Here is a 27385-nt window from a genome sequence, read left to right as displayed (position 1 = left end):
AATTTTTTTTATGTAGCACGTATTGAGCAACGGAAAACTGCATCACGAGTTTTTCATGTTGCCCTGCAATTTTCTCATCAACACTTTTAACCAAATTGTGATGTTTGAGAAGTTGATTAATTACATAAAACGAATCATGTAATTAGGGGGAATGTAAAAAAATAATATGCGTATCTCCAAGCGATGGCGAATATTACCTCGCAATGGTTCAGTCCAGCTACGTGGCGTTCGCATATATTTAAATCTTGGTGCATGATAGTCACGACACTGTATAGGACGTACGTATTTGTCGCTTAGCTAAACCATTTCGCTAGCCACCCGCATATATCGCGAATTGTTAGAGAGCAGGAACGACAGCAACCTAGGTATGTCTGATCCGGTGGAATCCTTTCTGTGACGTAACATTTTCTTTGTCAGATGCAGGAGTCAGAGTTCACACCGCCCGCTGTTCGTTCAACCGCAAGGACAAAGGCCTTCGCCCCGAAGCACCCACGGACGGGGTGTCACCGAAGGGATCGCACCGTGCATCAGGTGCTTCCGGCAGTGACCCGGCCGCCGCCGCGGGCAGCCTGCGTGTGTCGCCGATGTCGCGGGAAGGGCACCTGGATGGTGCGCAGCGCCCGCCATGGCTCCCATCGAGCCCATGCAGCTCCATGTCGCCAGTTTGGAGCCTAGCTGGTTCTCCTGGTACGCTTGCGAGCTCCGCAGCCTTCCTCAGACAACCTGTCTTCAGACCGCCCCAGTTGCCCCAAGATCCGTTCTTCCAGGTGACGCCGAAGCCGTACCAGGTAAGTTCTTCGACTATGATTATGCACCATTTCGCAAAAAGTTGGATGGATCGACGCCGCAATGTTGTTCTAGGCTGCAGGTGGTGCCAGGCATTGTTCTGCATGCCATGAATGTATAAGCTCCACGGAGTATGCACCAGACTCCCACACACGGTTTTCCACTGCCCAAAACTCGGGTGACACCAGCGCCGTGAAGGTGTCTACCCTGCAGGACGATTGCATGAGGTGTCAGTGATTCCATAGCCCCACAGCATGACAAGATATATGCTGGAGATAATTAGAAGGCATCACAAAAATGAGGGGATGCCGCGAAGTATCCGCGACATGGCATCGACAATTATGGCACCTGTGTCCACGATGTTGCGTCATTTTCGTCACTGCAAAGATTAATGCAGGGAAATATTACGCAAACATTTCGTACAAGTGTACGTGTGCTTTGTCATTGCTTAATCCGCCGTTGCACGAGAAGCCGGCTGGGAAATATGTCTCTAACATTTTTATCATTTCAGCCGATCTTGTGGCTTTTTGTATTATAACCTTCGTAAAGGTAGCTTGTCTTCTCGCATTATTCACAGGGTGATTCAATCTTGATCCTGTGAGTATGTGTAGGTACTCCTTTACAGGGACTCCGTTAATTTTCTCAGGGAGAAAGTCGCAATTTCGCCCTAAAGCCGAAGCATCGATGGGGATAGCAAATTAGTGCACAGCTATACGAATTAAGGATAGTAGATATATCGGCCGTATAATCCTGTAAATGTAAATTTATATACTAAGTAAAGAAGCATGGTGTCACGTGCGCACAAGCAAACATGAACACATCTCAGTCTATGACCACGGAAACTCTGTCAAAACGCTGCAGTGAGGAAACGCGGCAGCAGCAGCGAGCGTATTAACTTTCGTGCTGCTGCTCGCATCAACCCGAACTAAGCCGCGAAATCACAACGGAGTGTGAAGACCAACCTCCATGTAGCGAAAAAGCGAAGAACTTTCGGCGGCCGCCGCTCGGCGATGGCAGCCCGCCGCCCGGCGACGGCAGCCCGCCGCCCGACGTCCAAAAACTGCCTGTTCGCCGCCGATCCACTCTTCCCAGATATTCACCGCCTAGAGAACCACCGCCCCTGGAAGCTGTCGCGCCCGGCAGTGAGCGTGCACCAATCGGACCGTACCCCAGCGGTTGGCTTCCGTCTGTCGTCAGTCGGAGGGAGTTTTGCATGGAGGAAGGAAAACGATAGGAGGGAGCATACTGCAACGCGATTTGCTGCGCTGCCCGTCCTTCGGCGTCGCCTGTCGTTGTGCTGCCGATGGCGGTATATCTTGCGTCTTTGGCATGTATACTGCACGTGTGAGCTTCGCTAGCCACCAGACCTCAGTTCTATTCGCCGTTCTGCACCAATGTCCACGTGAAGTCGTCCTTGGCCATGACTTCTCGAGTACCCATTCTGCTCTCATCGACTGCTCTTGTGGCCTTCTACAGTTGGAACTCCCGTCTGTGCCCGACCTCACCACCGAGTCACCACCGCGTTTATGTGTCGCCGAGTTTGTTCGCCTTCGACCATTTACCGCGACGTATGTCGCACTGACCTCGGATCCCGCGGTTTGTGACGGCGACTACGTCATCTCTTCTTCCCTATATAGACGCTCTTTTGACAAGGCTTGTAGCCCTCCCTCACTACGTCGTGACTGTTTCTGCGAACCGCGCATCTATCCCTAATCTGAACTATGGACGCACACCACAACTGCGTCTCGAAGGTATCCCGCTGGACAGCATAGCGCCTTTAGATGCGCACGACCTCTTGCCCTTACTATCGATGCCCCGCAGTCTTCCGGAAGCCCTAACACCAGCATTTCATATGACGCCCGTTTTGACGCAATAATGCCGCAGACCTTTCGAGTGCTTAGTCTGACGACCATCGTCGCTTGCTAGCCACTTACAGCGACGTTGTCGATTTTGCTTCGCCCCATATGAGCCAGACAAAAGTTTTGATTCGTCCTATTGGCACTAGGAATGCTAGTCCCATCCATAGGCGTCCTTACCGAGTGTACACGACTGAACGCCGCGTAATACAAACGGAGGACGAGAAAATGCTTACCAAGGACATCATCCAACCATCTACGAGTCCATGGGGGTCTCCTGTGGTGCTTTTCAGAAAAACCGACAAGACCTGGCCGTTTTGCGTCGACTATCGGCTTCTAAAGAAGATTACTAAGAAGGACGTGTAACCTTTGTCGCGAATCGTCGCCGCCCTCGACTCTCTGCATAATGCATAGTACTTTTCTTCTGTGGACCTTCGGTCCGGCTTCTGGCAAATCGCCGTTGACGAAAAAGACAGGAAGAAGACCGCCTTTATAACACCCGATGGTCTACCAGTTTGAACTTATGCCATTTGGCTTGTGCAGTGCCCCAGCAACATTTGAACGAATGATGGAATCCCTTCTTCGCGGTTTCAAGTGACCTACTTACTGGTGCTATCTCCGATGGCGTCGTAATTTTCTCGCCTACGTTCTTCAGTCATCTACGTAGACTCTCGGCTATTCTGCGCTTCCTTCTCAATGCAGGTCTTGAACTTCACTCTGTCAAATGCGGCTTCGGCGGCCGAGAGATCACTCTACTTGGCCGTCTTGTCGATGCTACAGGTGTACGGCGGGACCCTGTCAAAGTCAGCACCGTTACCAGTTTTCCGACACCTCGTTCTTCTCAGGACGTCCGTTCTTTCTTTGGCCTTTGTTCTTATTTTCGGCGGTTTGTAAAAGATTTTATAGAAATAGTACGGCCCCTAACCTGCCTTCCTAAGAATGACGTGACTTTTTCCGGAGATCCTGAACAAACGGCCGCCTTGTCACAGCTGATCGCACTACTAAAATCACCACCAGTGTTGGTTCACTTGGACGAATCTGCGGCTGCGCAAATTCGTACCGACGCCAGTGGCCACGGAATCGGCGCAGTTCTAGCCCAACGCCAGCATGGTCAGGAGTGCGTTATTGCTTATGCAAGCCGCCTCATCTGCTGAGCGAAACTATTCGCTCACACAGAGAGTGTATCTCGCTTTTGTTTGGGCCATCGCCACATCTTGCCCTTACTTCTGCGGCTGGCCCTTCACCGTCATTACTGACCACCATGCTCTCTGCTGGCTGTCTTATCTCAAAGAGCCCACTGGTCGCCTAGGTCGTTGGGCACTGAGGCTTCAAGAATACTCATATACCGTCGTTTATAAATCTGACCACTTGCACCAGCATACCGACTGCCTCTCCAGATACCCTGTAAATCCACCGGACACTTCGACTCCAGCCCTTGCGCTCTTTCCATCTCAACTCTTCAACATCGCTGCCGAACATCGCCTTGACGCGTCCCTATGCAAGATAATCAAAAACGTGTACTTCCACGTTCCTGATCATTCTTTCCCCCTTTTTGTACTCAAAATGACACGTTATACAGTCGCAGTTTACTCCCTGATGGTCCTGACCTGTTGCTTGTCATCTCAGCTCACCTCACTTCCACTGTCCTGGCACAGCTGCACGACGCACCAACGGCGGGCCATCTCGGCGTGTCATGGACATACGACCGTGGGCTCGTGCGACCTTTGCTAGCGCCAGAAAAGGTCGGCACTGCCGCCTGCAGGTCCTCTTCAGCCTCTGGACATTCCACAAGAGCCATTGCACCGCGTCGGCCTCAATTTACTCTGGCCGTTTCCCCTATCCGCCTCTGGAAACGAGTGGGACGCCTTTTCCACAGATTATGCTACGCGGTTCGTCATTACGCATGTACTTCCGACTAGCTGTGCCACCAACGTTGCCGACTTCTCGCTGCATGATGTCATACTCTATCACGGGGCTCCTGGGCAACTGCTAACTGACCAGGGTATACAGTTTCTGTCGAAGGTGATTGATGAAAAATCCTGCGCGACGCAACATAAATTGCCATCCCCACACGAATGGCTTGAAAGAAAGCCTGAATCGAACACTGATATGTTGGCCGTGTACGTGTCTGACGGCTACCATGATTGGGACGCTGCAATACCCTATGTGACATTCGCGTACACACAACCAAGCATGAGACCGCTGGTTATTCACCGTTTTTTCTCTTATAAGGTCGCAACGCTACATTACCCATGGACACCCTGTTGCCTTCTTCTGGGTGCCCACCCACTGAATATGCTCGGCAGACTATTATATCCCGTGCCGACCATGCACGTCAAGTTGCTTGCACTCGATTTCTTAGTCTTAAATCCACCAGCAATCTCGATACAACAGGACCACCCACTTGTTCCTGGATCGCTCGTCATACTGTGGTCAGCAGCACGACATGTCGGAGTATCCGAAAAACTGCTTTTCCAGTAAGTATGTCGGTCCATATCGCGTGTGCCGCCAAGTGACTGATGTCACTTATGAAATAGCTCCACTGCTGTCTTCATCATCTGCTCATCCCCGCACGGACATTGTCCACGTTGTCCGTCTCAAGCCGTATCGTGCCCCGGAGGCATCATAATATACCTTGTGTGCTAGTTCTTTCACGCAGATTTATTCACCTGCACCGAGTCGCTGCTTTCGTCGCCGGAGGGTAGTGTTATGAGCCAGTTGTCCTGCGGATATAGAAGAAAATGCTGAAGTGTAGAGCGGACAAGAGGCGGACGAAGTGAGGTCTGTCGTCGGCCATCTTGTTATTGCCCCACAGTTAGTCTCCTTGTATACATAGTGTAAACAAATCGCCTTTTCTGTAGACCTCCCTATAACAATACGCCTGCCTATCCTCCTGAATATTTCCCACATTTCCCCAAATGAAAAGCTTCCTGAGCGATGCAGTTTTCCCTCTCTCTTTTCAGAACCGTGAGAACAGGTGCGTAACTTTTTTGAGCGCTTCTGTTCGCACTAACACCTTCGCTGTATTATCTTTCAGAATTTAAATAGGAATTTCCACCAGCGTTCAGTCATACAATGGAAATGTTTTGCATATGGCTGCACGCATAGGCGAAATATCATTTATATATATATATATATATATATATATATATATATATATATATATATATATATATATATATATATATATATATATATCAAATTTTCCGCTATTAACGAATTGTTTATTGCGATAGCAATTATGTGGATACTCGCAGATTTATTTTGCAGTCGGCGTCGCCGTGATGCCTCGTATCAACTCCAAGGGCGACAACACCGTTGTCGCGCGTCCTCTGCGATACGTGCGAGTGAAAACACGCGAGAGAAGCCGACGATGGCCAAATCGAGCGCCGATCGTCGGCTTCCCCCGCCTGCTTTCACTCGCAAATACAGCATACGGTGCGCGGTGACGGTGTTATCGCCCTTCAAGTTTATATGGAACATCATGGCGACGGCAAAATGTGCCTGGGGTGTTCATATAATTCCTACCGCCATAAAGGTATTGTATTTGGCTCTGTCCCACGGCGCGTATATAGAGCGCGCCACTATCAACGCTGTGAAGTTGCTTGCAATCTTGGAGCACACAACTCGTTGTTATGTAACGCGGTGAACATGCTGTCGATCTTGTGTCGCTAATTCGTTGTCTGCCAATAAGGTGAACGTTCTTCTTTCGGTCTTTGTTTACTGCAGGCCTCTGGACCTCTGTGCGTCACTCTGTGCGCACTAACAACGGTTGTGCTTGCGACGATCGTGACAGTGGCGATATTGAAGGCTTCCTGGCATACGCCAGCGCCATCATCGAGCGCGTGCGAGACGCATGCCTGCCTCGCCTACTCGAGACGGCTCCGCTCCTCCATCAACGAATCGGCGAACCCGTGCAAGAGCTTCACGCGTTTCGTTTGCGACGGCTGGCGGAAGGAGCACAGAGGCACCGTGTTGAAGGAAGAGTTCCGTTACGTGCTTGACAAGCTTACCGCCTCACTGAAGGACATCACCGTTCCGCCATCCGGACAAAACGAGGAGCAACGGGCAGCCGCCGTGTACCGCAGCTGCGTGTCGCTTTTCGAAGGCGGCAGGGACGATCTGCCGGCCGTCCGGAAGGCGCTCGATGACGCCGGAATCGAGTGGCCGCATCCGTCCACGGACGCCGACGTCCTCTACACGCTCATGTACTGCTCCCTCAAACTGGGCTGGGACGTGCTGCTCGATTTCGACATCGTGGCGAACAGCAGCCGCAGCCGCAGTGGGGTTGAGCTGATCGCAGGTCCGGGCAGGATGTTTTCATTCCTGTACGACAAACACATTCGCCTGCACTTCAATGGTGAGGGCGAGGCGAACTTCGAATTTCTCAAGGAGCGCTTTCAGCGCAAGAATACGGTCACCTTAAAGTACAGTCAGACGCAAGGTTCAGCGTACCTTGCGCTGCAAAAGCTCTTTTACGCCGGGGCTATGCGCACAGGCAGTGTTGAAAGTTTAATTCCGGATGCGTCGGACATAGGCCTGACCGAAGCTAAGTGGACGGCAACTCTCCGGAAGCTTAACATGAGCCTGGCCGAAGATCTCTTGCTGACGACGACGCATGTCGCTTATGTGAACGCATTGCTGGATCTCTGGAGGTCGAATGGCTCGGACTCGTTCCACGCACTAGTGTCTTGGTCCACGGTTCAAGTGGCAGCTCTTTTCGCAAACAGGGAGCTCATTTACAATTATTACGATGATAACTACAAAGTGGCTCAGGTGCACTATGGCATCTTCTGTGCCACCAGAGCCATGTTCTTTTCCAGGCAGGCACTGTTTGCGAGATACAACGCTGATGTTTTCCAGGGCAAGGCAGGGCCCATTGCGAGAGAACTGGCGCTGTCGGTGCGGCTTGCCTTCTTGCGCCGTCTTTCCAACTCGACCTTTTTCGACGAGAACGTAACCGTGGTAGCCGACTGGAGCTCTCTTACGACAGCGTTCTACAACTTCGAGAAGCACAGCGAAGAGAACGAAACCGTTGTCCGAGGCCAGCTGCCGGACATGACGGATTCGTTGGTGAGCAACTGGCAACATTCGGCAGTAGTCAGAAACACACCTGAAGTGGATCAGATGCTGTTCGCCATGATTCGCCTACGTTACTACGTCCACTCCTACGGGAAGAGGGACTTCCAGCTAATGCCGTATGCCCTGTCCTTTCCTCTGTTCGATTCAACGCTGCCATCTTCTGTGAACTACGGTGGCTTCGGATACGAGGTCGTGGTAGCGCTGGGCGAATTGCTTCTAAGCGCCTATATATACGACATCGAAAAAGTTCCCCAAATTGTATCCCTATACCGTTGCCTGCTAGCCAGCCAATACGGCGACGTCGAAGACGCCGACTTTTTTGTAGCGCAAACTATTGGTCTCAACGCTCTTGTGGATGCTTACGAAAGCAGCGGCCGTGCCTTGGACAACGCTGTGAAAGGGCTCGAGAAATATCGCGGACTGCCGCTGGTGTTCATTGCTCTGTGTTACGTTCAGTGCGATGGCAGCGTGACTGTGGCAAAGGGCGAGGCTGCGTGCAATCTGCCGCTGCAGCAGTTGCCCCGGTTCGCTGAAGCCTTCGACTGCGCTCCAGGAGAGCCTATGAACCCTGCGAACCGATGCGAGCTGCTTTGAACACTTCGGTGTATGTGTGGTTGTGGCGCATCTTTGATTACGATGGCACTTTTATGCAACTGTATTGTGTTCATCGTCCAAACACTATTTATTTGTGGAAACCGATACATAACTATTGGAGCCATGGGCTTCCCTCTTTAGGGGTAAAGACAGCAATTTGCCTCTTTGTGCGCACTGACTGTCATTTCCCTCGCGACGCCGTTAATTGCTCAAGTGTTGCGCTGTTCTTTATATTACGTCACTCTTAAGCGGTGATAATTTTCAGATGTGTTCTCAGATTCAATGTACTGATGAGCTCGGTTAGGCACTGCCCAATGAAATGCGGATTGCCTAGGTGTTTGCAACGATCGACTTACGATGCTCCACATGTCAAAACACATCCAGACTGTTTCAGGTGACTTCGCTGCAAGTGTACTTGTGCTGTTTGTGAAACTGACTCTTGCGTTAGCTCGCGGATTTGACTGAAGTGCAAGGCTTCTTTTTTCCTAAATGCTTCGTTGACTACGGTCAGTGCATGTGGTTTATTTGCTCGGCTTTCCAGTTAAATGTATTTCAGAAGGCATCGTAAAGGGGGCCAAAGCTCTATACAGCAAGATGGATAAGCGGGCGATAATTCACGTGCATGTGTACTGTAGGGCAACGACAGATTGTGAAACCACGGGAAAGTGTGCTTTGTCGTTTGGTCTCCGTTTACTCTAATAATGTGCACGTGACAAAAGATCCAGCTCCAAGAAGTGCGCAATTGCTATGCCGAGTAATTTCGACATGCGCGGGCACTTGTCGCGGCACGATTTTTTTTTTTTTCGCTAGGTGGGCGGACACACAGGTTGCTTCAATCCGTCGCCATGGGGAAACTATAGTTGATCAGCTGATTGATCTGCGTCGAGGAGCATATGAGCTCTGAGTGAAAGGAAATCGTTACAGACGTCTGCGCACAGTAGAGTTCTCTCTCTCTCTCTCTCTCTCGATCTCGAGAGAGCAGATCAGCGGGCTAAATGGCGAGATTTATTTAAACCACACACCTTGAACTCTGTCTACGCATCACCTATAACATGCCCCCTATTTCCACGAAACGGAACACTATGCCTCTCGTTCAGAGCGTCTTAACACACTAAACACACGAAAGCCACAAACGTTAACCATTCCGTGTGTATCACCCCTGATATTTCTCCCATTTCCGTCAAATGTGAACTCGGTGTCACGTGCAGTTGTCTTGGGGCGCAAAGAAACGTTCAGAATAACTGAAGTTTACATAAAATGCTTTCGAGCTCTTGGTTGATTGGTTTGCTTTTATATAGTTTGGTCATACCCACTATTGGGGACTGGTCATGAATCGGATGCCCTTGTTGAAGGAATTTTTTTCTTAAGGCTGTGATTTATCCGCACCCGTTATTTGCCCCTATTTCTTTTTAGTCAAATTAGGGCTGTAAATGCGAAGTCAGCATATCCATCCCCAGCGATCGACCTTTCTTGGACAGGCCCGGCCCTATCTGCCGGTAGCTGGGTGTGTGAGGCCCGTGTCGGCTGTTGTGCGAGGATTCGTCTAAAGCGTGAATGCGACTGAACAGATGATGCATTCTCGAAATAAAATCCTCATAGAATGTTTTCATTCACCCATATTACATCTTTCAATGAAGTTTACTCACTTGCAGTGCATACTCAAGCGAAGAAAAGCAAGAACAAACGAAACGCTGTCGCAAACCTTGTCTGTCCTCCGACTTTAGCGGTTTGCAAGTATTTTTTACCTTTCATATAAATATACATTTAATTGCAAGCCCTCATAAATAAATAACTCAGGTTTTTATGTAATATACTTAAAGCAGTTTTTTACTAGCTGCTTTAGTCGGAACGGAACTATTGTGACCGACGGAACGGAGCTAGCCATGCGCGTCTTGAAGGTGTCCTGGCTCTCCGTGAATGATGCCATTTCGAAGCCACCATATCTCCTCATTCCCGTGCATACAACAGCGCATTGGCGCTAGATTTCCCTGTAGGTAAATTAGTGACAAACTATGTGAACATACACAGTAATGCATGTTGAGAAATTTGAACTACGTACATGGACAAACTTTAGCATTAGCTGATTTTCCCTGTATCAATGGGTTATATTTATTCAGTAAAAATGTATAGCTTTTTAGAAGCTCCTATTCGCAGTTGTTTAGCCAAAGGCTTATGATAATCTTTTTTTATTCTTTTCTTGTCGCATTTTTTTTTTTGTTCCGAGTGCTATATGCTCAATAATAAAAGTTTACGCTTTCTCGCTGTTTTGTTCACGGTGGCATACCATTTTACTATTTAAACGTATTTGATTCGGATAATCTTAATGCGTAATGTTTATTTCTGTTTGTCTTGTGTAAAACAGCAATATTTCTTTGACTCCGTCGTTCAGTAGGACAACGTCGAACCACCTACCTGCCCGACGTGACTGCAGCATTGCATTTGAAATGACCCTTCAAATATGAAGTTTCATTGCCCGATTTCTCAAATTCAATTTTTTGTGTGAATAAATATTTATGTCTCAGGTGAGGAGGCAGTTGCTGTGTTAAAAGCCTCGTGATTTAAGGCTCGATTAATCATTTTGAATGTCCCACCTGGAACCTTCAAATGTACCTTGAGGTCAAAACTTCTACTACAACTGATGTCACGAGCGAAATGGCGCTGTGCCGTTTACAAGCTTGCTTTGAGCAACGTAATTTTCTCTGTACATTTTCAGTACCACTACATAGGGCACTGAGCGTCTGTGAATACTATGAGATACTGTGTAAACTACGTGGCCCTGTCGCTGCGACGTCGCTGTTGGCATTGAGGTTGTCGATGTTTTCGACGTTGTTTTACACCAACGAACGACCTTATAGCATACACCCTCGACATGGATATGTACCGTGTTTGAGGTTTAGCATCATCATTGTCACGTACGACTCCTTTATGCCGCCGACGCTGTTCTCACGAGCGGGACAACGAAGATTTGCACGCAAACATACCGCCATCCTGTCGATAACAATTTCTATAACATACACATAATGGAATCCTCGTCAACTACAGTATTGCTTCTTCTGGCGTCCGAAATACATGCACAGATGCCAGTACTGCTCTCAGTGTCTGTGTGGAGCGCAAGACCTAGCACGGTGTAGGTGCCCAGCACCATTAATTGTGGCGCGATAGCTTAGTGGTCAGTGCATTAGTCTTCCAAATGCACATTGCTTCACTGGCATGCCCTCAAATCCCAGCAGAGGTGGTTGTGTAGAAATTTCATTTTCCTCTATGCTGCCGCAACGGCAAAGTTGGGAGTGGCAAGGTGGCCTGACAGCATAAAATATCATTGTTGTGTGTCATCGATGACGACAGCAGTCTTCGTCAGCGTAGCAGAATGGGCGGGCGGTTGGGACAGACGAATAAGCAAAGCTAGTTTCGAGCACATAACTGCTAAAGGCATACTTACACTAGGCGAACCCGAAAACGAATCGGCAGACCGAAATCCGTGTCGTGTTGGTCTAGTGGGAGTGAGCCTTAAGTGGTGCAGCGCGAAGCTGGACAGAGGGACATGGAAAATACGAGTGCTTTCCGTGTCTCTCTGTCCTGCTTCGCGCTGAATCACTTAATGTCATGGAACCAACTAGCCAACACCACTACCCTTTTAACTGAAGTGCTGTCGCAGTAAAAAAACGAGCGTTCAGTAATTATTTGCAAAACTCTTAACAAAGGATGTGATTTATGTACACATATTTAAATTGGTGTGCACACTTCGATTTTTCGATAACGTGGGGCTACAGATTTTTCAATCCGTGAGCCACTTAAGGTTTGCGCCTTAATAAATTAATTAGTTAATATTACGCTGTATAATAAACGAGGACCCGCGGCTTAAGCTAACCAACACGTCTTTACTCGGCAAGGGCTAGTTCCGCGTTTCTGCTTCGTCCTCCTCTTCGACTCCAAGGTTCCTGTTATCCCGCGTCGCAGTGTACATTTATCTATTTTCAGCATCTTCCAAGGGGCAATTACGACAAGACAATGCGCGATGAACGACGGATTCAGGGCTGCATACTTCGCTTTGCCATCTAAGTTCCACGTAACGCTGTTGGTCCTGCCGATCGTGGACCAAATATTATCGTAGTATCCGAGCCTTTTCTTGGCGTCTTTTATTAGTGATGCATGGACAAGTCGTCTGTTCGGTCTCCTGTCAAATAGAAAGAGTTTCACTTGTGTTCATTGTCCCTCGATCGTTAGAAGCATTTCTCGAAGATGAATCTGCAACAGGCTTCGATTAGTTCGGTCACCTTCCCACTAAATGACAGCTCTCCATAAACTATAAAGACACTCCCTGGAGCTCGCTGTTTAACTGTTGATTGGTGTCTCTTTTTGGTGCAGTATTTCACTTCTCCAGTCCGAATATGTCGCGCTGTAACTCTTTCTCAAAAGAATTCCTTGCACCGCATGCAATAGGTATGCTCATTTGTAGACGTTTTTGCAACCTTTCTGCCTTCTGAATACGCCATGCCTATCCAAGGGATTGCCATTGCTGGGCGAAGGAAAGCTGTTTCCTTTGGATCTTATGGCAGCGTCTAGATTGTTGGCGTCCTTGCTTGTCCCATGTTTGCCAATTACACCCGCACAGGCCAAGTTCTTACTGTCTTTGCACTCTCCCTCTGTAGGTGAAACTTTAGTTGGCGCAATTTTGTTGGACGCAATCGACCCTCATAACCTCCACCCAAGAATGTTTTCCACCACGGTAAGTTTAGCACTGATGCTGTCTACTCTTCTGCTTGTTACCTTCTAGTGGATGTTCGCTCCAATCAAAACGCTTTTATCCTCCGAGAGCCAAGTTTCTGGACGGACAAGATCAGCAGCGTAATATACCTTGGATGGCTAGCAGCTGAAGCACGCCGCTAATAATTAAGTAGTGGACTAGTCATCAGAGCATATCTCACGTACTTCTGGTCCGTCCGACGTGACTGTGTTGTCGTCGATTTGGCCTTTTATTGCAACTGAAACTCTTTGGCAGTGCAACCGATGCCATGGCTTCGAACTTCCTAAGGCCACTGATGACAGCTCTTCGGCAACCAGCACTAGACACTGCAGGGCCTTGGTAACGTCTTCACGGATGAAAGAACGCTGGCTGTCGCTGTCCATATCAGTACGCGATCCAGGAGCCCTCAGTGCCCACATTCCTACTGGTCCAGAGCCAGTAGGACCAAGAGCAGCAGAGACCTTGCTCCTATGTCACCTGTCGACGCTGTGATAGCAGTCACTGGAGTCACCCCACACTCAGCAAGCTGTGCAGTCGCACTGGGTGTAGCGGTCCTTGCGACGGCGCTTGACCGCTTGCAAATGCCTGTAAAGTTTTGACGTTGACACTTGTGTGCGCGGAACTCTGCAAAAGTTAGCGGAATGATTTTGCGTTCTCCAGAGGTAGCAGCAGAGTGCATTACGCAGCCCGGTTCATGTCTCCTCTACACGCATGTTGGCCGTGCATTCTGCGATGATGCGAGCTCTGCTGTTGCACAAGGGGCAAGAAGGATTACACGGCTGCGTTGACTCTGTCGCTTCTTAAGCAGACGCCGATGAAATGCTAGTTGCACATCGTGACACTGTGCTCAGCTCGTCAGCCTATGTAGTCGAGTGACTGCGGAGGCTGATGCAACACGTTCAAGTTGCAACGTTAGCAACTCGCCCAATCTTCAATCCTTCCACGAGTGGTGAGTGCACGACGACAACAGTTCTTGCTTGCTTTTCTCCTGCACCTCTACCTTGATTCTCAAGAACAACAAAAGGTCCTTCGTTTGGTGCGTTCTTGCTTCAGGCGTCTTGGGCTCAGGTCTGTGCTGCTTACCCTCCTCTTTCTTCTGTCGGCACAAGAATGCCGAGAATCGGAGTTCTGCAGCAGTTCTGAAAGGAGCGTAATATTTCGAGAGGCGCTGGCCCTGAAAGTTCCCGCGTGCCTTCCGAAGACGCTCCGTCGAAGTCGTCGTGATCATGGAAAAACCATTCACAGGTTTCGGCACCAAAAAATGTGATGAACTAGGGCCCGTGACGCAAGCTTCCGAACACGTTTTTAGTCGGCAGGGTCGGCTGCTATCGTTATCCGCTGACATTGTGGCTGATACCCGTTAAGGAGGATTGACCATGAATCAAATGAATAAGGCCTAATGAACATAGAAATTGACTTTCGCTTTCAAATTTGCGAGAACCGATAATTTCAACGTGATAGACGCAACGAAATGAATAACGTATCCTTAATTAAAATCTGCTGGGCCTAATAATCATAACGGAAGCAGATTTAACTCGGCAATCGCTTGGAATCAGTAATTAAATTCCTGCAGACGGTGGCGACACATCCCTGTGGCTGTACCCGAGAGTCGAAGCTTGAAATGAAAGGATAACGGTAACTGTCAGGTCCAGGCTTATGTTGCGAAAAACAATTTCGAATATTCTTTCTCTCACTGTTATGAAGCGGCGGCACGAAAAATAGCGATCTATTGCTTCCTCCTGAGGACATCACAGAAATGCAAAGGGCCTCAGACCAGACCTGTGCAGGTAAAATTTCAGAGATTAAATCCGACAGTGAAATTTGGTGAGGAATACAAGCCTCTGCGTATTGAATGATTCACAACGCCTGTAATATATAGGACGTGTCGATGCTCAGAAGTGGTTAACAGTGTTAGAGAATGCTTGCTTAACAGTAGGCGTGTGGAATCCAACTTAAGTGAATTAAGCAGACAATGGTACCACAACAACAGGACCGTTAAGTGATGCCTTGACTATTGACTCCGTAATTTCATTGAGAAAGAAACCCTTGTGGCCAGGCACCCAAATTAATGGAATACAATTGCAAATGAGCAGGAACTAGATAAATGATAGTATCACGACGATGGTATGAGGGCAATGTCATACTGACTGATTTTTTCTATTCCGGCAAAGAAGGGTAGTTGCGTTTTGCCGTACAGGACACAACTTCAATCTCATGCAACGTTGTTTATGCAGTACGCCGTTTACAAAGTGCACCGCAATGCAAACGCAAGATAAAGCGGATGCACAGTGTGATACGTTAGATTCAGCAATTAGACGAGGACCTATTTGGATGGCATATATATCTAAAGATATTTAAGCATTTGTGCCCCTTGTGTTACATTGACCCATTCAGAATGATGAGTCTAGAATGCGCACATACCCAGTGGTCCAACAGTGGCCATTTGGTAGCAGCCAAAATATAAGAAATTAAAGAAATATATATATATCAGGGAGGTCTTTGAATATTATGCGCTGTTTTATTAAGAGGTCTGTGCGCTTTAGAGATACCTACAAGCCGACAATAGATGTTACAGGTTTCAAGTCGTGATTTAATGCTTGAGTAAGCAGAGCACACAGGCGCTCACTGGCAGCACTTTGCTGACCAATATTTCTCGGAGTGCAAACTTTTGGGCTAGTTGGTTTGATATAGTTATTGGGACCACAGCTAGTGCTTAGGTGAGGAGGACAAGGAAGAACGAAAGTACGCGTGCTATATAAGGCCGTCATTGTCGTTCTCGATCAAGAATCCGGAGCGCGGGCAGCACATACCATAATGATGTAGGCGAAATGTCACAAATAAAAAAAAATTGACTATCACGGGTTATTTCATTAAGAGGTCTGTGTGCCTTGAAGATACTTATGGGAAGACATTATATGTACATACTTTACGTCGCTCTTGTGTGTTTTGCGTGCAAGAAGCCCGGGGACTTAGTGGTAGCAGTGTTTGACGTGGCAATGTGCCCGTCATTCCGGACAGCTCTTTTTCGCCGAAGGCAAACGCCGTCGCACCCAAGGATTGCTGATAACTTGCGAGATTCGTCTTACACCTAGGGGTTTGGAAAAAGTTTCAAGGGAAGGGGGGATTAAACCAATTTTTGTTTGAGAACTAGAAAGCGCATCAAGGCGGAATTTCCTAGCACAGAAACAGGCTTTTGCGCTGCCTTTGTTGTAATTTCAGCTTGGCGTTTCAGTTACCACTTATCAGCGCTGCGGAAGAATGAAGTCTCCATGCTTCCTCGTCGTGAATTGTGCTGTGAAAAGAGCGCATACGTAAACACGTCTAGCGACCACTTCTGTCAATAAAACAATTCTCGCTATTGGCTTCGCCTCACTACACTTGTGCTTTGCGGAGCAAGACAACTTCGATTTCGAGGTGAGCGTCTGGTGTCGTTGGTCAGCACGTCAGATTATGAGTGCACCAATGATCGCCCGTGAGTTCGAGCGAAAGCGAGCGCTAACGCACGCAAGTGTCAGCCAGTTTGACTGAACGTGAGTGCGAATGGCGAGTAAGCGTTAGTGGGCGTGAAGAGCGTGTTCTGACTGGCACAAGCGGACGTGTGAGCGTTCGTCGATGCTGCATGCAGAGTCCAGACAACGTGAGTGCCCATAGCCGTTCGTTGAAAGCAGTTATCGTCGGCCATTGTGAGCACACTTCAGTTTGAATGTGAGAGAGCGCTGAAAACGGGAGAATTCCTTTGCGGGACGTTCCAGCTGGCCGTGCCAGCAGCAGTCACTACGAAGAGCGCGCCTCTTCTTTCCAGCTCGCTTCTTTCTGCGGGAAGGAATTTACGTTTGCTCTGTGATTTGGTCCTGTCAAAGCATTTAGCACGCCAAATTCTAAATAATACCGGCAAACGTAGGCCTTAGTAGATCACCTAAGATAGAGAAGGCGGCGTGGGGTTGGGGGGAGGGGGAGGTTATCAAAGCTGGGATTAGGGCAATCCGTGGGCCTCAGTAGTCCCCCATTCCTCGGGCCAGTCTGGGTTCCAGCTTTTGTGTCCCCGTTACCTCTTTGGTGTCCCAGAGGCTCCACCAAAGTACACTAAAATGACACGTTGTTTACTCGCCCTGGAAGTTGGACCTGCGCGCGGTGCGAAAGGACGCCCGCCTGCTGGAACGCACTGCAAAGAAGCGCGCCCGCCAAAAAACCCGAGCGGACGTTCGTGTGACTTGGTGCGACTGTGAACAGATATTAGTCGATGCCGGCAAGTGAGTGAGTGAGTGAGTGAGTGAGTGAGTGAGTGAGTGAGTGAGTGATGTTGCGTTTCGCCTGCGACACGCGGTTTTGCCGGCGCGACTGCGGCGGGGCGGCAGACATTTTGGCCCGTTCGTCGTCGCCGCAACGCTCCCCGCCAGGTGTTTCCAGGCGTTTCCAGGCATGTTCCGATGCCACGTGTCTTCATGTGCGTGTGTGAGTGTATGTGCCATTGTGCCCAAACCGGGCGATGCGAAAGCAGGGGTCATCCTCCCCTTCCAGTCATTGTGCCTGAACCAGGCGATGCGACAGCAGGGGTCATCCTCCCCTTCCAGTCATTGTGCCTGAACCAGGCGCTGCGAAAGCAAGAGATCACCCTCTCGTTCCAGTCATTGTGCCCGACCGGCAGCGCTACGACAGTGTGCGTCACCATTAGCCCATTGTACATTCACGTGCTCGTCTATTGAGGGGTTCCTTCTTGCCCTCAACTGCGAGAGTATAAAAACAGCTGCCCCCGGACGCCAAAAGGAGGGCTCCGATTTCTTCTGTTGAGTAAAGTGCTCTCCCGTCTCTCTACTTCGGTCAACCTGACCGCCAACTCTTTGCGATGTTAAAATAAACAAGTTGTTTTGTTGTTACCAGTCGACTCATGCTTTGCCGGGACCTTCGGATGCTTCCAGTTGTACCCCAGGCCGCCAGGCCAACGCTACCCTTGGGGCTTGCGACCCAGGTACAACCACGGGCGTCAGCGCCGAGTTCCCAACAACCGATGCCATCGGTGGGATTCCAAACATCTGGTTGGCAGCGGTGAGATCGCCTCCGACTTCAAACAACTGTCTGCCAGCGGTGAGATCGCGACAACGGAGGCCAGCAGCGAAGAGATGCAGTTGACTGTATGCTGAGCAGCTCAACGACGATCCGGGAACAGTGCAACGAGCCCTGTGTGACGACTGGTTGCCTGCAGCGGAACGACTGCGCGGAATTCCTGCCTGCGAGGTTTGGTGAGTGCGGGACTTTCTTCTTCTGAGCTTTGCCAGGCTTTTGTTAGTGTCAGAAACAGAGCTGGTAATTGTGGTTGTCGTTGCTGCCGGGTTAGTTTGCGGCAAGACAATAGTAAGCAGTAGAGAAAGCAGCATTCAGAGCAGCCATGGATTTGAAGTCGTTGCGCAAACCGAAATTGTTGGAGCTTGCAAGAGAGTTGGGTCTGGATGTCTCGGACAAACTCAGAAAACCAGAACTGCTAAAGGCTATTCTTGAGTTAGAAGCTGAGGATGACGAGCTGTCGGAATGCCTTGAGACTATTGAGGAGAGGTCAAAAAGACAGGAGCGCGAACTTAAAGAGCAAAAAGAGAAACAGGAGCGCGAACTTAAAGAGCAGAAAGAAAAAGAAGAGCGTGACCGTCAACACGCTTTGGAAATGAAGCGTCTTGAGGTAGAGATGGAACGCGCTCGTAATGGAAGTCAGGCACACGGTGCAGGAGAACGCGTATTGTTCAAAATGACTGACCTGATGCGGCCGTTTAAGCTTGGAGAGGACATTGGTTTGTTCCTGGTTAACTTTGAGCGAACGTGCGAGAAGCAGGGGTTCTCTCGGGAAACGTGGCCACAGCGCTTGCTCACTTTGTTACCCGGCGAGGCGGCCGACGTAGTCGCTCGCTTGGATAGAGAGGAGGCAGAGGATTTCGACACAGTGAAATCGAGTCTTCTAAAAAAGTACCGGCTGTCTGCGGAGGCGTTCCGTCGGAAGTTTCGGGAAAATGAGAAAGGCAAAAGTGAGTCATATACAGAGTTTGCGTATAGGCTTATGTCAAACATGCAGGAGTGGCTCAAAGAAGAGAGAGCGTTTGGTGACCACGATAAAGTTCTGCAGTGTTTCGGGCTAGAACAGTTTTATAGTCGGTTACCGGAGAACGTGCGATAGTGGGTCTTGGATAGGCCAGACGTTTGTACGGTGGCTAAAGCCGCTGAGCTAGCCGAGGAGTTTGTGACGCGTCGGGCTCGCGGAGCTAAGGACGGTCAAAAGGGTGAATTTGGCTTGAAGTTTGAGAGGCCGAAGTTCACACCCATGAGATTAAAGGGCGACACGCGTAGTGCGGATGCGAGTGGAAGCAGTCCGACCAAACGTAAAGAGACGGCGGCAGCCAAACGCAGAAAGCGGTTCGAGATGAGGCGAGCGGGCGTTTGTTATACGTGCCAGAAGCCGGGTCACTTTTCGGCGCAGTGTCCGGAGACAACACCAAAAGTTGTGTTTTTTTCAATAGGCAGCACTGACGAGAACATGAAGCTTCTCGAGCCTTACATGCGAGACCTCCTCGTGAACGGGAAAGAGTGCCGAGTGCTTCGCGATTCCGCAGCTACGATGGATGTAGTTCACCCGTCTTACGTAGAACCCCATATGTTCACGGGCGAGTGCGCATGGATCAAGCAAGCCGTGGAAGCTCATAGCGTGTGTCTGCCGGTAGCAAAAGTGCTTATTGAAGGACCTTTCGGAGCGCTTGAGACGGAGGCGGCAGTGTCATCTATGCTGCCACCCCAGTACCCGTACCTATTTTCAAACAGGTCCGATCACCTCCTGCGCGAGAAGGGGCTTTTGTTTGGTGAAGCTAGTGTTCAGGCCTTAACCAGATCGAAGGTTCGGGAGCTCGCTGCAAAGGCGGTAGTTGCGGGGCCGATGTTATCAAACAACGAAAAAGGGTCAGAGGCGCAGCAAGCTGATATTCAGAGCACGCCCGAACTGAATAAACTTGAGTCTGTAGCGTTGAAGGCGCCAGATACTGGAGGGGAAACGCCCGACACGGGAAAGCTAGAAGAGCTATCTACTGATTTGCTCATCGCGCCTACGTCCGACGGACTTAATAGGTTGCTAAAAGTCAGCCGGTCGGCTTTGATAGCCGAGCAAAAGAAGGATGGTAGCCTAGAAAACATGCGCTGCAATGTCAAAGAAGGTATCGCCAGGAAAACTGCGCGTTTTGTGGAAAGAGGTGGAGTCCTGTACCGGAAGTATCTAGACCGCCGAGGAGTGGAGTTCGATCAGCTGGTCGTGCCTCAATGCTATCGTCAGGATCTGTTGCGCTTGTCACACGGGGGTTCGTGGTCCGGACACCTAGGAGTTAAGAAAACTAAGGACCGTCTCTTGCAAGAGTACTATTGGCCAGGGTGTTTTCGGGACGCAGACCACTTCGTGAGGTCATGTGACACCTGTCAGCGGGTGGGCAAACCAGGGGACAAATCGAGGGCGCCGTTGAAATTGGTACCTATCATTACGGAGCCTTTTAGACGGCTCGTTATTGATACAGTGGGACCTCTGCCGGTAACAGCCACGGGGTACAGACACATTTTGACTGTGATCTGCCCAGCGACAAAGTTCCCTGAAGCAGTGCCGCTTAAAGAACTCAGCTCAGTTGAGATAGTTAATGCACTACTGTCCATATTTGCGCGAGTTGGTTTCCCTGCGGAAATCCAATCAGATCAGGGCACAGTGTTTACTAGCGCTTTGACGACAACTTTTCTCGAAAGGTGTGGGGTAAAGCTGTTACACAGCTCAGTGTACCACCCACAGTCGAATTCCGTTGAGAAGCTCCACTCCGTCATGAAGCGCGTGTTGAGAGCCTTGTGTTTTGAACATCAAACTGACTGGGAGCTGTGTCTGCCTGGTGTTTGGATCGCACCGCTGGTACGATCTGTTGGGAACTCGGCGCTGACGCCCGTGGTTGTACCTGGGTCGCAAGCCCCAAGGGTAGCGTTGGCCTGGCGGCCTGGGGTACAACTGGAAGCATCCGAAGGTCCCGGCAAAGCATGAGTCGACTGGTAACAACAAAACAACTTGTTTATTTTAACATCGCAAAGAGTTGGCGGTCAGGTTGACCGAAGTAGAGAGACGGGAGAGCACTTTACTCAACAGAAGAAATCGGAGCCCTCCTTTTGGCGTCCGGGGGCAGCTGTCTTTATACTCTCGCAGTTGAGGGCAAGAAGGAACCCCTCAAAGACGAGCACGTGAACGTACAATGTCGTAGCGCTGTCGTAGCACAATGTCGTAGCACAATGTCGTAGCACAATGTCGTAGCACACTGTCGTAGCGCTGCCGGTCGGGCACAATGACTGTAATGAGAGGGTGATCCCTGCTTTCGCATCGCCTGGTTCGGGCACAATGACTGGAAGGAGAGGGTGATCCTTTGCGGTCGCATCGCCGCAGTCGCGCCTGGAAACACCTGGCGGGGAGCGTTGCGGCGACGACGATCGGGCCAAAATGTCTGCCGCCCCGCCGCAGTCGCGCCGGCAAAACCACGTGTCGCAGGCGAAACGCAACACTGGGGTGATGTTTGCTTTAAGGACCGCGCCGCATGCGGCTACGGGGTTTTCGCCAGCTGAACTGGTGTACGGTCGCTCGCTTCGGTCTCCGCTTCGCATGCTTCGAGAATCATGGGAACGTAGGGGCGACGACCCAGTCGTGGTGGAGTACGTACTTAAGCTCCTCGAACGCTTAAGAAGGGCACAGGAGTTGTCAGGTGAAGCAATGACAAAGGCCCAGCAGAGGGCCAAGGTTTATTATGATCGGACAGCCAGGGCCCGTCGTTTTGAGGTGGGCGATGAGGTCATGATATTGCGCACATCGCTAAACAACAAACTAGACGTGCAGTGGGAGGGCCCAGCACGAATTGTTCAGAAACTGTCGGACGTTAACTACGTGGTAAGTCTGCCAGGAAAGCGGAAAGCACAGCAAGTTTACCACTGTAATCTGCTCAAACCTTATAGACAAAGGGAAGCAGTGGTGTGCATGATGGTAAACGTTCCTGAAGAGCTTCCGGTCGAGCTTCCGGGACTAGGCTCAGTGACGAACAGGGAAGACACCGGTCAAGTCATTAGTGACCTTATCAGTAAAGCACCGCTGTCGCCCGAGCAGAAAACCGAACTACACCAGCTATTACAAGAGTTTCAAGGTCTGTTCTCTGAGAGGCCTGGTAGGACTTCTGTACTTACTCATGATATAGAACTTACCTCCCCAGAGCCAGTACGATCCAAGGCGTATCGGGTGTCACCCCGCCAGAGCGATATTCTGGAGGCTGAGGTAAAGAAAATGCTACAGCTCGGTGTTATTGAGGCAGGTGAGAGTGATTATACCTCCCCTTTGATTTTAGTTGAGGTACCGGGCAAGGAACCTCGTCCTTGCGTCGACTACCGCAGGCTTAATTCCATCACTAAGGATCAAATTTATCCGATCCCTAACATCGAGGAGCGCCTTGAGAAAGTTAGTAGCGCTCAGTTTATTTCCACCCTAGATCTTGTCAGGGGTTATTGGCAGGTTCCACTTACAAAAGAGGCTAGTAGGTATGCGGCGTTCATTTCACCAATGGGAACATTCCGTCCTAAAGTGTTGAGTTTTGGTTTGAAGAACGCGCCATACTGTTTTTCAAGCCTCATGGATAAAGCGTTGCGGGGACAGCAAGAATTCGCTTTACCGTATCTAGACGACGTAGCGATATTCTCCGCATCCTGGTCTGAGGATATGGCACACTTGCGGGCAGTGCTAACCCGCCTGCGCGAAGCGGGCTTGACAGTCAAGGCTCCTAAGTGCCAGTTAGCACAGGCCGAGGTTGTCTACCTCGGTCACGTGATTGGTCAGGGTCGTCGCCGCCCCTCTGAAATAAAAGTGGCCGCTGTGCGAGACTTTCCGCAACCGCGCACAAAGACCGATATTCGGTCGTTCTTAGGTGTCGCCGGCTACTATCAGAGGTACATTCCCAGGTACTCTGATATCGCGGCTCCCCTGACGGATGCTCTAAGAAAGACAGAGCCTCAAACAGTCGTCTGGGACGAGACAAAGGAAAGAGCTTTTAGCGCCCTAAAGAGTGCCCTAACAAACCAGCCTGTGCTACGATCGCCAGACTATACAAAAGGGTTCGTTGTTCAGTGCGATGCTAGTGAGCGAGGCATGGGCGTTGTACTGTGCCAACGGGAAAATGGAGAAGTAGAACACCCCGTCCTGTATGCTAGTCGTAAGCTGACCAGTCGTGAGCAGGCGTATAGCGCCACCGAGAAAGAGTGTGCGTGTCTCGTGTGGGCCGTTCAGAAATTGTCATGCTATCTAGCCGGCTCGAGGTTTATCATTGAGACGGATCACTGCCCTCTCCAATGGCTGCAGACCATCTCTCCCAAAAATGGCCGCCTCCTGCGCTGGAGCCTCGCTTTACAACAATATTCCTTTGAGGTGCGTTACAAAAAGGGGAGTCTCAACGGTAACGCCGATGGCTTAAGTCGAAGCCCCTAACGTAGGAATCAGCCTAAAAATTGTTTGTTACTGATGTTTTTCTTCCTGAGGCAGGATTTTTTTTAACATATTGCTTTTGTTTAGTGTTTCAAAGTGATGATATGCTTTCTAGTGCAATTTTTCAATTTGTGGACGCGTTCTGAGTGATGCTAGACTACTGTAAGGAACTAGGCAGTGGTATAAAAAGGGGAAAGAGCCTGGCAGGGCTTAGTGAGGGTTGTGCCGTGCTTGCTGACTGAGCGGTTGAGTTTCAGCGTAGTTCTAACGCTTGCCGGGAACGAGAGCAAAAATGTGAACTCTCCCGAAGTCACTTTGCAGTGTCCCGTGCGAACCTGAACGAGAGAACGAGGCCTTCTCTGTGCACTGCGCTCAAGAAACGTCGAGGGACGCCCGACTTCGGTTATGAGCATCATCGAGCGACATCCCTCCGGACAGCGGATGCAGTCCCCTGTCCATCGGGATCTCCTTCCCCCGGCGGGGCGGTCTGTTGCGTTTCGCCTGCGACACGCGGTTTTGCCGGCGCGACTGCGGCGGGGCGGCAGACATTTTGGCCCGTTCGTCGTCGCCGCAACGCTCCCCGCCAGGTGTTTCCAGGCGTTTCCAGGCATGTTCCGATGCCACGTGTCTTCATGTGCGTGTGTGAGTTTATGTGCCATTGTGCCCAAACCGGGCGATGCGAAAGCAGGGGTCATCCTCCCCTTCCAGTCATTGTGCCTGAACCAGGCGATGCGACAGCAGGGGTCATCCTCCCCTTCCAGTCATTGTGCCTGAACCAGGCGCTGCGAAAGCAAGAGATCACCCTCTCGTTCCAGTCATTGTGCCCGACCGGCAGCGCTACGACAGTGTGCGTCACCATTAGCCCATTGTACATTCACGTGCTCGTCTATTGAGGGGTTCCTTCTTGCCCTCAATTGCGAGAGTATAAAAACAGCTGCCCCCGGACGCCAAAAGGAGGGCTCTGATTTCTTCTGTTGAGTAAAGTGCTCTCCCGTCTCTCTACTTCGGTCAACCTGACCGCCAACTCTTTGCGATGTTAAAATAAACAAGTTGTTTTGTTGTTACCAGTCGACTCATGCTTTGCCGGGACCTTCGGATGCTTCCAGTTGTACCCCAGGCCGCCAGGCCAACGCTACCCTTGGGGCTTGCGACCCAGGTACAACCACGGGCGTCAGCGCCGAGTTCCCAACAACCGATGCCATCGGTGGGATTCCAAACAGTGAGTGAGTGAGTGAGTGAGTGAGTGAGTGAGTGAGTGAGTGAGTGAGTGAGTGAGTGAGTGAGTGAGTGAGTGAGTGAGTGAGTGAGTGAGTGAGTGAGTGAGTGAGTGAGTGAGTGAGTGAGTGAGTGAGTGAGTGAGTGAGTGAGTGAGTGAGTGAGCGAGCGACTGCTGGGCAGGGCGAGTGGCCGTCAATGGGAATGAGTGTGGGGAAGTGTGAGTAAATCATTCCGAACTCGACTAAGTGAATATGAGGCACAAGCGGAGTGCGCGTAGGAACCTTTGAGCGGAGGTGATTGCTAGATATTGCAATCAGGACCGGGACTAGAGAATGAACAGCATATGTGGTAGTTAGAGCACAAAATAATGCGTTTAGGCGCGAGAACTCACAGGAGAAAGAAAAGCCGAAAGCAAGTCGGTGACAACCGTTAAATGATTTATCTAAGGCCTTTCTATCAGTGTGTGAATCTGTGTGTGTGTGTGATTGTGATTGAGCGAAAGTCGCCTTTTGTAAGTTTCTTGGGATTTGCTATCTGAACCCGTGAATTGTACGATGTGGAGTGCTGACCGACGCTAGCCGCGTCTGCCCAAGTGACTCGGAGCCGAGTTGACCGAACGAATGCACACACCTTTATTGGACAACCATGTATATAGAACGCATGGCGCGTAGCGCCCTCTACATCTCTCCCCCGAGATATGCGCACAAGAAACACCAAACGCTTCACAAGTCAAGTCTTCTCGGAGTCTTGACTCGACACCCAAACCTGGTGACTCTCACTCTACAATCATTGAGTAATTGTGGTGTTGCTGTTGCCGTGGCGTCTGTTGCCGTGGCCTTCTCTTCGTGCTCCTCGCGGTTTTCACTCCGAGCTGGCTCGTTGAGCTGGCTCATCGTTGTGTCTGAATAGGGCACTATATGCATCCTATTACGCACAAGCACCGCGTTGGGTGTTTCCACGACGTACGAGCGGGGCTTGGAGGCTGGAGAACACGCGCCGTATCCTTGATGCCTCGAACCCACATCGTACCTTCCGGCTGCAGCGGAGGAAGGACGGTCGCAGCATGACGGCGATCGAAGTCTTTCTTCTGCCGCCTTCTCACCTCTTCGTCTTGGCACTTGACATCGTCTGGCGCAGGCCACCTCGGTTCCAGGCGGTCCACTTTCTTGGGAAGCCTGGTTCGCAAGCTGCGACCCAACAGCGGTTGCGCTGGGCTGAACCCTGTGACGCCTGCAGTGTCTCTGTACGACAGAAGAGCCAGAAAAAGATCGTCTGCTTTCGCAAACAATTCTTTGATCGTACGCACCATTCTTTCAACTTCCCCGTTTTACTGCGAGTAGTTTGGACTTGAGGTGATATGTTGGAAGCCATAGCGCCTGGCAAAAGCTGCTAAGGCATGCGAAGCAAATTGCGGTCCATTATCACTTCGTACTACTGCGGGAATGCCAAAACGAGCAAAAATGCTTTTGACTGTATTGATGACCTCCTCAGAGTTCGTGCTTCGCATTTAGATGACTTCAGGGTAGCGAGAACGATAATCAACTACTAGTAGGTAGTTATGTCCCTTGTAACTAAACAAGTACGTACATTCCTACTTCTTGCCACGGTTGTTCTTGAGTCTTCGTTACCACCAATGGCTCACTTCTTAGCGCTCGTGTGACTGCACACTGTCTGCAGCGAGTGACTCTGTCACGTATTTGTTGCGGAAGTCCATACCACCACACACAATCCTGGGCCCTTAGGCGGCATCGGTTAATTCCTTGGTGGCCTTCATGGATAAGTTCGAGCGTATCCTTTTGCAGCAACGCTGGGGTGACAAAGCGATCACCTTTTAACAGGACACCGTTGCATAAAGAGAGATCACCTCGATGGCTCCCGTACTTCTTGAGGTGCTCCGGAACCCTGTCTCGACGAGGCCAGCCTTGAGTGCAGTATTTGACGAGGTGCTTGAAACCAGTCCAGTTCTTGGTGCCTGCGAACATCACCTACAGTAACCATCTTGGTGTCGGTGACCGTAGCTACTTGAAATTCCACAAACTCCTCTACCAAATCCACCGGACTGATCGACGGCTTCTCATTCGGAGCCCTTGAAAGAGTATCCGAATGGGCGAGCTGTTTACGCTAAACATCACGCTAAACTGGTAGTGCGTAAGTTTGATGCGAAACCTTTGAATACGTTCGGGTATCGTGTCCAAGTCAGCGTTTCCAATTAGTGTTACCAGCGGCTGGTGATCGGTTTCTACCCGGAAGTTTAGGCCACGCACGTATTGGTCAAAACGGTACACTGACCATGCTACCGCCAGCGCCTTTTTGTTTGGCTGTAGCGCTGTTCCGCTTCAGCAAGCGACCTGGATGTGAACGCTACCGCACGTCGCTCGCCTGATGGTTTTCCTGCAGAAAAACCGTCCCCAATCCAAATGATCTCGCGTCGCATGAGACAATGGTATTACGACCGGGATGATACTTAGCGACGCACAGGTCCGAAGTTAGCATCGCTTTTACCTGATCAAAAATTGGAGGACGCTTAAGCTTCGCATTCAAGAGTGGAACGCGATAGCGTTATCGCACCGCGTTCGCACCGCCCACTCATTCGCGACGTGCCATGAA

General features: G+C 50.2%; 1 protein-coding gene across 1 annotated transcript in view; it reads left to right on the top strand.

Moving 5' to 3' along the window:
* The first annotated feature begins 367 nt into the window (after window positions 1-367).
* LOC142579361 (uncharacterized) overlaps window positions 368-27385 on the top strand; it is a 37064-nt gene continuing 10046 nt past the window's right edge. The window contains exon 1 of the mRNA XM_075689465.1: window positions 368-788. Coding sequence (XP_075545580.1) covers window positions 585-788 — 204 coding nt within the window. The 5' untranslated portion in view covers window positions 368-584. The remainder of the gene's footprint in view (window positions 789-27385) is intronic.

The sequence above is a fragment of the Dermacentor variabilis genome, chromosome 4 (genome assembly GCF_050947875.1).
Source record: "Dermacentor variabilis isolate Ectoservices chromosome 4, ASM5094787v1, whole genome shotgun sequence".
In the NCBI taxonomy this organism is placed as follows: Eukaryota; Metazoa; Arthropoda; class Arachnida; order Ixodida; family Ixodidae; genus Dermacentor; species Dermacentor variabilis.
Note: the sequence above shows the minus strand (reverse complement) of the source record. Positions and strands in the feature narration are given on the sequence as shown.